The sequence below is a fragment of the Pterocles gutturalis genome, unplaced genomic scaffold, assembly GCF_000699245.1.
Source record: "Pterocles gutturalis isolate BGI_N339 unplaced genomic scaffold, ASM69924v1 scaffold40680, whole genome shotgun sequence".
In the NCBI taxonomy this organism is placed as follows: Eukaryota; Metazoa; Chordata; class Aves; order Pterocliformes; family Pteroclidae; genus Pterocles; species Pterocles gutturalis.
In genome coordinates, this window is record NW_010144749.1 from 1,773 (window position 1) to 13,590 (window position 11,818).

Genomic DNA, 11,818 nt, shown 5'->3' on the forward strand with positions numbered 1-11,818 from the left:
TGTGTAATATGATGTGGAGAGCAGCCTGGGTTCCCATTAGATAACAAGGAACAGTTTTGTTAAGAAATCGGTGGTTTTGTCTGAAAATAAATGCTATCTGTCTGTAGTTTTAACTATTGAACATGTGGGGAGTTTTTCTTGTTTTACACAGTTTATCTGGATTCTTCCACGTTGCTTAAAGCAGGGTCATTTTTAGTTTCTCTTAATTTTCCACTTTTTTAATTTAATAGCAAAGATACTTCTACTTTTCTCTTTTTGTCTTTTTTTTGTACAAGTCGTGTGGTCAGTTTCACTTTCCACAATTTAAGTCATTCCTGATCAGATCTGGTAACTATGGTCTTGGTTTTAGTAGTTCTTAAGGTTAAGATCTTAATTAAATTGTTTATGTTTAAGAAGTAAGAATTGATCTTATGGCTTTCCAAAAGATTACCCTGCTATTGCTATTACTGTTTCTGTGGATGAAAGAATAGAGAGATACCAGTTACTTCTTTTTTTGAAGAAAAAAAAACCCTTAAATTTATTTAACCATTTGATAGCAAGTTGGCTCTACAAATGATCCGTATCAAAAAATAAAGTATTATTTTGTGGAAGACCACAATATTAGGAATGTAAAATACAAGAAAAATAGAAGTGGAAAAACTGGTAAGAGATGATCTGAAACATACGTACTATTGAACAGATGATTAATGTCAAGCTGCCTCTTGGCGCTCAAGTTTGTCAATGTTTGAAGAATATGGTTCTTGTTCATATAGTAAAACTTTTGTGTGTTGTAAACCTTTACTAATAGGAAGGAAAACCTTCATGCAGTTGAGTTACAGGGAATATAAACTATACGTGATTTATAAAGAAGGCTTTTTTATTTCTTTGCTATTTCTGTTACCTTTTTGTTTTTCTACCATCGTGCTGCTAGCATACTGTTAGGAATTCGTTCCTTGCATGCAACACTTGGGAGCCTGTACATCATTGGTTTACTAGAGGACAGGATACACTATTATGACTGATCGTATTTGTGTGATAATGTGTTTATATAGTGGGTAAATCTGTGGGCAGTGGGGCAAAATGGAGTACAGTTCAGTATTCATCACACAGATTGAAAAAATGCATTGCCTAGCTTCTGAATAGATTTGCACCCGCATCCCAAATCTTAGAATAAATATGCAAAGCAGCTCACAATTTGGCACCTCGACAAGTATTTTTTTTCCTTGAATCTACATAGATGATGTGCCAGAAACTGTACCTGTGTCTACAGGAAGCAAACAGTAAGAAAAAACACCCCGTGTTCTTCTGACTATACCATGTGTTCATCCTGCACTTTTACAGTTTTACAGGTTGTAGCCATATGCTTTTCAGCTGTAGACTCGTAATTGAGAAGGCAGTTAATACTTGCTCTTAATACTTGAGAATTGAGGTGTGCACAGGTGATGCACCAAGCAATGCTGCTGGCAGTAAATGATCACAGATCATTTCAGTTGTGTAATACAGGTCCTATGAGAGCTACATCTGCTCCTTGTGGGGTGAAAACTTGCTGGAGTGGTAATGTGTTCTTTATGCTGAATGCCTGCTTAGTCTCTGAAAGAGCATCACAGTGTGAAAAAGGAAATTTGATATAGCAGCTATATTGCTTCACTTAAATTGATATTGTGTTTTACTGCCTGTGATTCTAAGGATTTTGTATTATTTTTTTTAAATGTATGAAATCCTAAGGTTCATTTTCCCCTCTCTGCAGTGTGCTTGTGCAATCTGTTTTCTTTCTTTTACTTACTAGGATCTCTTTTTAAGATGTGTTTTAATGCCAAGAAGGAGCTGAGCTAAGTGGGATGTTTTATTGGAGAGATTTGTAATCAACTTGCTCTATCAGCCTAAGTACAAACAGTCAACATTTTGTGCTGAACTTTTCCCATCTGGTATTCTTTCACATTGTATAACTTGCTCCTTTTCTCAAACTGAAGGTACTTGAGTAAATGTCTTGTTGGCTGGGAAGGGCCTGAGACCTTATGTTAATTTGCATGATGATATTGTCCCTAATAAGCAGAAGAAGCAATGTTCAAATTTGCATTCAGAACTTGGTAAGAAAACTCTTGCTGATTTTGTGATAATATGATTTAAACTTATTCTAAGAATAAAAGGATCAAAAGTTATTACTTTGTTGTGAACTGCCATAGAATCACAGAATGGTTTGGGTTGGAAGGGACCTTAAAGATCATCGAGTTCCAACCCCCCTGCCATGGGCAGGGACACCTCCCACCAGCCCAGGTTACCCAAAGCCTCATCCAGCCTGGCCTTGAACCCCTCCAGGGATGGGGCATCCACAGCTTCTCTGGGCAACCTGGGCCACTGCCTCACCACCCGCACAGTGAAAAACTTCTTCCTAATGTCTAGTGTAAATCTGCCCTCTTTCAGCTTATAACTGTTACCCCTCATCCTATCACTACACTCACGAGAGTCTCTCTCCTGTAGCCCCCTTTCAGCACTGGAAGGTGCTGGAAGGTCTCCCCAGAGCTCTCTCAGCCTGTCCTCACAGGGGGAGGTGCTCCAGCCCTCTGACCATCTCTGTGGCTCTCCTGTGGACTCGCTCCAACAGGTCCATGTCCTTCTTGAAGTCTATTGTTGCATTTAAGGACTTTAAAATTGCAAATCTCATCTCTAGTTGTGGGAAGCTTGGAAAGAAGGCAGCACAATATTTGTTTTCAGTCTGTTAACGATGATATGTAAAAACTTGGAACTCCTTCTGATAAAAAAATAAAAGTGAAGGAATCCTAATACCTTGATGTATCAAATACGCGAAAAATGTCAGCTATTCTGACTTTGCTCTTTTTTTAAGGCAAAGAGAGGATGGTACTCTACAACCTTGTATCTGAAATCTTGTTGCATTTAGAATTTGTTTTATTATGGGGATATTAGTTGCATTCTGCTGTCATTTCATGTTCTCTTCCTTTCTTATTTAGTCGTAGTGTGGGACTGCCTTACTTCAGGATTTAAATAGATGGCTTACATAAACTATCTGCAGGAATATCCTTATAATAAAAATGCTTGTGGTTACTTGTGTTAGCTACACCCAGTTCTTTAACTTGCACACTAGACAGTAATTACCTATGTTAAGTAGCAAGCTGATTTCCAGCTACACGCTGATTCTCTTAGAAAAAGGATGTTCTATTTTGGAAAGATACTCTGTGGTAGAGGCACTGAGAGGTCTACCTTTGCATCATTGAACATTACTATTTAATGCACTCCTATCAGTCTAATATATGCATTTGTTGCTTCTTTGTGTTACTGTACTTAGTGAAAGCATGTGTGCTGTTTGTTTGGTTTTGTCTACAACACTTTATAGAACTGTAAGTTACTATATGGCCTGCATCATTGCCATATGCATTAAACCTTTCTGTTTACAAACCTATACTACACCTTTACTATGCCTAATAGGGCACCTTCGCATTATTAAAGTTAACAGAGTTGGCCTGGAACTATGACAGTACTTTGAATATGCTAGCAACGAGGATATATGTTTTTTGTCACTTAAAGATTGCTTCATTCTTGCAAGTTTCTGGCATCTCTTTCTGCTCTTAATCATTTATTCAGTTTTAAGGGTGTATTTACATTTCAGTCTGATTGCTGGGTGAAAATAGGGTGTTTAGTGTGAATAGAGATGGCAGATTCTGGTCAGAAATTTGGACGTTTCTTAACTGAAAGTTTTAAATTTTTCTTTAGCTTTTGGTATGATATACATTTCTCTTCATGTATAGTGTTTATGCAGTGTTTATCTACTGCTTGGGTGTTTCATATGAAAGGAAGAGAAAATAACCCATAAGAATGCAGGCAAGCTTCTTTCTGACTCAGAGGAGGAAGATGTTTCTGGATTCAGTTATCATGGTGGTTTGGAATATTTTTTTTATGATCTGGCAGAAATAAATTGTGTCATTAAGACTGTTTGTGTTTTAAGGATGGTAATTGTGAGTAATAGTGAAAATAATGCTAGGCAATGCTTACTCGTTAAAGGAGGTATTTGCACAACCCTTTAACAACAGAAGGAAAAAATGAACAAAAAGCCCCAAACACTCTATTAAACTAGGTACTCCACAAACAGAAAGGAGAAAAAACTTCCTCCTAATATACAGAATAAATAGAAAGTGTGTACAGGTCATGCTAGAGGGCATGTGGAAATTCTCCTAGACTTTTGTTTGCCTTTAACAGAAAGTTGTATAAGCCAGGGCATCAGTCTGCTGTGCCAAAAAGAAATGTGATGGGGGAATCAAGACATATTAGCCTAAGTGAAAGGGTACAGAGGAAACGAGCCTTCTCTTACCTGTATTTTAAAACCCACCATGCAGCAAGGTCAATTTGGTTTAGGTAACCAAAGAAATTTAAAAAACCCTGCAAACAAACAGCTTTTTTAGAACTAGGATGATAAATATCTCCACTGTTAGAATGTCTGTCATAATGCAGGTCTGTGTTAGCAATTAGATTATGAACTCTGCTCTGGAGCTGTATTCCTCTAGCGTTGAGTTCAAGTCCATGCTTTAATTTTCAGCTGTGGGTGTGATGACATCTTCATTGTGAACAAAGTTTGTCTCAGAAATGGTCACCACCTATTAGTTTTTATTTTAAACATCTCAAGATTTAGAAGGATCTCGGACCTTTTCAAAGCTTATTTAAAAATATAAATAGAATTTCATAAACTAGTATGTTTTATAATTATGTGTTTAATTTTGTGGTATTGTGGGGTTTTATGCAATATTTTTATTACTTTGTTTCCTACAGTTATTAATATTTTCAATAAAATTCTTTTACAGTCCTACTTTGGACTGTTCTGAACACACTTGTGCTCCTTTGTTACTAGACGGTTTCCTCTCCTGTAATCATATTGAAAACTGCAAGTAAATTAGAATAATACTTGGACAAAAAGCCTTTTCTTCCATTTGGCTAAATACAGTGTGAGAAACGAGGAGAGAAGCGAAGAATGGAATCAGTTAGATCACTCAGGAGTTCATGATGGATGATAGTATTTCTGTAATTTTTCATTTAGGAATTATTTTTATTTTTTGAGGGGGGTGTCATAACTCCTATTATAACTATTTTTCTACTCTTTTTTAACCTGTTGACTGTCTAGAAGGACTTCTGGTTGTACTGAAGTAATTAAGTCTTGGGCATTAACTGGCTAAGAAGAGAGATGAAATAATTTAATAGATAATGGAGTCAAGTTTCCATACCTCACTATGGTAATTCTGTTCTTTTGATTCATCAAAGATAGTTAGCTATGCATCGATCAGTTCTGGTAATAAAATGCCTGTCTAGCCTTATGCTGTCTGTTACAATTTTTTTATTCCCTTTCCAGCAAGGAGCTGATGGTTTCATATATATATAAGATAGCTCTGTCCACATGGTTTGGGTAAAGGGAGGAAACTTCCTATTCCTTCTTCTGTGAGTATGCTCTAAGTGAAATTCCAGGCTTGTGGAGCAGTGGGTTGGTGGGACTCCTATTTTGTTGAAAGACCATCACGTGTGGCCCACAGCTGACACAACACCTGCCCCTTCCACCCATTTTAGGATTGTCTGCAATATTCAGTGGTGTGTCTTAGTTTCATATGGGCCCATATTTATAAGTCAGCATGGCAAATATAATTGGGGTGGAGGAGGAAGCATCTGAATCAAGAACATTAGATAGTGGTATGAATTTATTTGCAGCTTGTCTGATGGGTTTGATAGCAGAGGATGTGTTAGGCCAAGTCTTTTCCATGATTCGTAGTGCAAACAAGCTCTTCAGAATCTGCTTTATCAGACTCACACCTAGGATGAGCGTCTGAGGTAGTTACATACAAACCCCAGCTTTCTGTTGTGTCCTTTGCGTGTACCCTGTTAATGTCTGGTGCGAGCTGCGCTTGGATCGTGTGTGGGAGAGTGTGCTTGTAGGCTGCTTGTACTGTATGCTGCTAAGCCAGGCCTTTAAAAGAAGCCCTGTGGTTTATTATGGAGGTATCTGCTCTGGATAGAAATCCATGAGGAGAGAAAGGCAGTATTTCAGAGCAGGTGTTGCTCCGTGTCATCATTGACCCTGAATAAAACTTCAGATTTGCTTCATCAGTGAAGGTGGTTTTTATGTGCTGTCAGCTAACCAGCTGTTGGGCTTCTGTCAGAAGTGGTGCAGAGAGGAGTTTAAAATTTAGCTTCCAAGAGTAATCACACTGGTCTTAGTCCAGTGGTTCTTGTATCTGCGTGACCCACTCTCGGGACTAGTCACTTGGGTTTTTTTGCTTATGTGTTAATTCAGGTGAATTTTAAAAATATCCTTGGCTAGCATTGAAGACTACAATTCTGGTTTGTCTAGTTCTGAGTGTTCCTTGTTGTGCTATTTGTGTTTCTATGCTGCTTTATATTTGGAAGGCCTGCAACCAAGGTAATCTCTATATTTCAGTAATAGAATTGTCAGTATGTTTTTGTTGTTCTTTAGTCTGTCTCTTTCTCCATAGGGAATGCAAAGCTCTGTTTTGTTTTTAGATAATCCAGTTCAAGCTTCTTTTCCTTTTTTCCCACCCATGCTAGAGCTTCTTCCTGAAAGGATATTCAAACTTAGTTCACCATTGGGAAATTCGCCTTCATCTTGAAACAACAAATCTCTGTAGCTAGTTTTTCTGAGGAAATACAGTTTGTGCAATTGGTCTACCTCTCTATTTGTACAGTACAGTATTTGTGGGCAAAGCAATACTTTTGATCATCTGACAAACTCCAAAAAGGAGGTTATGGGTTGAGGGAAGGAGCCAATGAAACTGCAGAAATTCACTGTTTTAATGAGATGTAGGGGAAAATCTGTCTCCCTCTCCAACTATATTGTGATTACTGGTTCTGTCTACTGTTAATAAATAGTAGTATTGGCTTTCTCTTGCTGACTCATTTTCACTTGTGTAGAAATACGGTATTCTATCAAAAGTTTAAATTAAGAGGTCTATTGTAGACATTCAGTGTAACTAAGAACTGCAAACCGATTAAAGTGGTTGTCTACCATTGTGATAAAATTCATAGTATGGAATCAAATCTTTCTGAAATGGAAAATGCCTTAAAAGATGAAACACTTGTCTGGAAGTTGTCATAACTAGGACAATCGAATTGCAAAGCAGGCTTGAGAAAGAAATTGCATCTATTGTTTTATTGCTGTCAGGGACTTTGAATATACTGATCAGAATTGATGACAGGGGAACCTTGGTTTCTTCCATAATTTTTCTTGAGAGACTGAACCTCATTCAAGTCTTAGCATTTATATCACTGATTGAGTTCAGTGATGTTAATAGAAGGTTGAGATGTATTTTTAATATCAGCCTCTAGGCCCTGGTTCCCTTTCCGAGAACACTGATAATAGTTTTATGAAAAATACTGAACAAGTGCAAGCGTCATGGGGTTTTGCTTTTCAAAGCCCTGTGGTGTGGGATTCCTTTCAGTATGTAACATTAGTATTTTACCATGGTTTTTTATTTCATTGTAAAATTTGCAAAACTTAATTTAAGAGATTTTATGCAATTTCAGAGAATCAAGTTAAAAGTAGTTTCATAGAATTTAGTAAGAAATTAATTCTTAAAACCTCATGCCGTGCAAACCCATAGGTTCTTTATCCATATAGCTTCTGTCTGAATCTGTGATTTAATACGAAAGAATGAAAAGGGACTTTTTGACAGTGATAAGAACATTTTAGATAAGGCATTGAATTGAGGCAAAGTTAGCTTTTTACTGATGGTTTAATTGAAGATCCTTTAGCTGTCTGTAGGCTGGGTGGGTAAGCCCTAAATGTGGCTTACCATTTTCTCCTAGTAAGAGTTGCTAAAGTGCATGTTTTGTCTATTGTGAGGTGTAAACTGGCTGCTATGTTTGATTGCCTAACCTCTGCCTTGCTTTATTTGATGAGGGGGAGTGGGGAGTTGGTGTTGGTTTTGGTGTCATCCTGCTGTGTAATTAGTAACACCAGCGCAGTTAATTTTCCACTTCTGAAGGAGGCACCATCTTTTTTCTCTGTGCTTTTTCCTGCTACTTTGAAATTACAAAAAACCTAGGGCTTCCTGCACTTGATTGCTGGGATAGTAAAATTGTGCTTTTTAAAGTTCTGTATACAACTTCAATTTTCTGTTTACTGTGGATATGGATTTTGCATTGTTTAAAGGTGTGGAGAGAATAAATTTAAATCAGCTGCTTTGCATTAATACATTCTTTTCCTAGCACTTTTCCAAGTGCTTTTTTCATCCTCTTTGGAGTTTTAATTAAAAATGCAGCTCTAGGAGAAAGCCCATTTCACTGTTAGATATGCTGATAGAGTAGAACTTTTCCTGATTTCTGTTAACTCCCTAGGCTTTTCTGCTGAAGTGCTGTGTCCTCTGAATCAATTTCACGTTGGTCTCCAGCACAGGAAAGGCTTGGTCACACAGAGGTACTCTGAATGGTTAGGGTGCATGAACTGAAAGAGCAGGGCATGCCTGCTACAGTGTCATCCTCCCAGGGCCAGTTCACTCCTGAGAGATACTGTCTGTGGAAGGGTTCATCAACTTCCACCTCCGGAATTTTGAACTCACCACTCTAATTAATATGCTTTAAGTTTGTTTACTGATTACTTGTTGGCATGGCTGAACGTATAACTTGAGATCCTAATGAGTTGCAGGTGAAGGAAGTGAGGTATGAAGACCAGACGCAGTAATTTTTGTTGAATCTGCAGTCATGACATGTTGGCCAACTTGGGTGTGTCCATATAATCCTCCTGAGACCAGGAATATGCTGTATGGCCAGTGAGGAGGGAAGAAAGCAGGAGTAGTGGTTCCAGGTGGTGGGATACGGTGGCATCAGTCAGAGGATGCGGTTGAGGAAAGAAGCATAGCTCAGATAAAATGGAGTTATCAACAGCTGATGTGAAATGTACTGCTAATAATAACTGATAGTTAAATACATGCAGTCATCCTGATGCACTTTTAATAGAACTTTTTTAATTAAATTTGGCTTTTTATTTTTAAAAATGCTTCTTAAAACAAATTATTCAGTTAATTACAGCTACAGTATAAATATACAAACAAATTAATGCAGTCATTATTTCATGATCCGTGGCAGCTACCAAAGTACACACGTTTTAGTTCGTGGCATGTAGTAATTTGTGTGTGTGTCCCCATCTAGGGAAGAGAACTTTCAGCTCCCAGCAGAAATGATTGCTGTAAACTGCATGGCTTACAGCTATCTGCTTGTATGAGTTATCTGATTTGAGGATTGGACAAATTTCTGGAGAGTAAACACCTGTAAAATGGTCTTCCCAGTGTGTGGGTTGCAATGGTATTGTAAACTATATGTGTCACACTTTGTAATTGCAAAAATATACCCACACCCACTTGTTGATGCCAAATAATTCTAATGATGAGCACGGAAAGGCAAAATAGTTGACTGAAAGAATGTGGATGGTCTCTTTGAGGGGTGCTGTCAAGGTAGAGTGTGATAAGAAGCATGAATCTTCACAGCTGGTACTTGATAAAACTAAGGAGAGGAAAGGCATGGCCTACATCGACAATTAAAAATAGAGGGGGTTGTATTTTCTTTTGGTGGCAGCTTTAAATCTGAGCTCTGTTCTTGTCTTTTGACATCTCTGCAGTCTCTCGATGAAATATGCATTTGTGAATTACATAACTATATGTTTACTTGCAAAGGAAGGTAATATTAGTACTGAAAAATAAATGTCAGCTCCTCTACCAAAAATACAATTATAAGTGAGTAAACTTTTGAGTACAGAGTTTCTTTTCTGTTCATCTTTTCCCTGCCAGCCTAAACATGTCTAAGTGCTGGCTGCTGCAGTCCCTTTGAAGCAGAGTTTGGAGCTCATGACAATGCTGAAGCATTTTGGAATGTGAAGCCAATGTTAAAAAAACAAACAAACCAACCCAAAACCCACAGACTGCCCTCCGTTTTCTTCTGGGAGCAGGGAGGGGAAGGGGGAATAGAGTTTAAACCTCTGCTGGCTTCTGTGCGCGTAATGTTGTGGGGGGGCTGATCTCCAGATGCGCTTGTGTCAGCCGGTTCTGACTAACTGTGGGACTTCAGCAAACTGTCAGTGTTCAGCAGTACTGTTTCTGTGTAAAGCACTTTTGTGATCTGTTTTCTATTATGCCTTTCATTCTGTAGCTTTCATCCTGTAAGCTTTTTGCTTGGAACCTCATGAAGCCAAAGAATACTAACAAGGGTAAATTACTTGAAGTTTGCAACGGAAAAGAGCGTTGGTTTTTGTTAAACCTTCTTTGCTTTCTCGCTTGCCTACAGGAATTGCTGTATGGCTCTGCCTTTAAGTTCTTGATTGGCACTTCCTGCTTGGTAGGAGTAGTGTTATGCTTTTACATCAGCTGCAAATGGTTATGAGTTATTAACTATGAAACTTCAAGCCAAGCATCTTGTGTTCCCTTTGCAGAAACGCAGCTGAATGGAGCTTAAAGGGCCACAGATGAAAGAACTTGAACACGTTTCTGAAGCTTTAAGATGAGTCTGACAGTGACCTCCTTACCTTTGTAATAAAGAAGAGTTTTTCAACAGGAGCTTAGGATATCTTTACTCCAACTTATTAATATACTAACTGGAATGGTGTTCTGACAACAATTCTCCGTAGTAGAATACTTACCCTACTACAGAACAGTGTTATTTTCTCTACTGATAATGCAACTCAATGGAGGAAAGTAATGTTTTGATAAGCATGCGTGAAGATCTTTCCTTTCATGTGCGATACAGGTAAGGCTGTTAATTTTTGTATGGATGAATAAGTGCTGTTAGTAATAGAAAACTAACCAACTTGCAACAAATAGTTCGGTATCTGTTACTAGTGTTACTGAAACTGAAAGCTAAAATAACTTTTTTTTGGTTTTTCTTGATTTTTTGAACTATGAAAATTCATTTTTGCTGTATAGTAGACTAATATAATTACATGATTGTATAGTCTTGGAACCGCGTGTGGTTGCAGAATAGTACGATTGTCTGTATTTCTTTGTATTTCTGATAGAATGATATGAAGTATAATCCCTGCACAGTAATATCTGCTCTCTCTTCTCTTAGCCTTTGGGCAGCATATGGAAATTGTTGTGTTTTGTCTGATAAAGTTCTCTGTGCTTGTCCCATTATTGCCTCTATGAATGATGAATTTTTCGGTGTGCTGTGATCTAGAGCAGTATTCTCCTTGCCTAAAATAAAGAGATTTGATTGATAGAAAAAACTGCTTTGATTACCTTGGACTAAAAAATAGTGTTATTGCAAGTCAAGAGGACTCACGATTTCCCTTCTGTGAGCTTTTATAATTTTTTTTTCTGGAACCCCCTTTACAGACATGGGACAACATGCTAGCATTGCAGACTCCCTCTAACGAACATGAACAACAGAAGCATTGAGTAGTGCACAGTATCTGGATGGCTGGTGTTTGGAAGGGCAAATCTTGCAGCTCATTCAGTAGGAAGGGACACTGGAACACTGCAATGATTGTTTTAAAAAGAAATAAAAAGCATGATTCTTCTTGTGTGCTCCCCCCACTCTCTCCCCTGTTCATCCTTGCTTTGGAGGCCTTTGCCTTGCTAGCTAACAGGAACAAAGCACTACCTTATTTGTAAGACAGCACAGGCTGCAGCTTAAAATTACTTCTGAATACATTCTGACAGTGTTAGATTGCTGTTAGATTGGTCCACACTTCTGTTTCATAGAAGTAGTGTTAGTTCTATTTAGCAGTGCAGTCAGCAGGAGGAGCTTTTTCAGGGTCAGTAGGGAGAAAAATAGCAAATAAACTAATTTACCCTCTGCTCTCTTTATTTTGCTAAAATCTGTATACGGTGGCTTTGACAGCAGG

General features: G+C 38.0%; 1 protein-coding gene across 1 annotated transcript in view; it reads left to right on the forward strand.

Annotated features, from left to right (window-relative positions):
* GPSM2 (G-protein signaling modulator 2) overlaps window positions 1–11,818 on the forward strand; it is a 29,376-nt gene that overhangs the window by 561 nt on the left and 16,997 nt on the right. Inside the window, exons 2-3 of the mRNA XM_010085191.1 lie at window positions 8,816–8,823; window positions 10,406–10,719. Of these exons, the coding sequence (XP_010083493.1) occupies window positions 10,658–10,719 (62 nt within the window). The 5' untranslated portion in view covers window positions 8,816–8,823; window positions 10,406–10,657. The remainder of the gene's footprint in view (window positions 1–8,815; window positions 8,824–10,405; window positions 10,720–11,818) is intronic.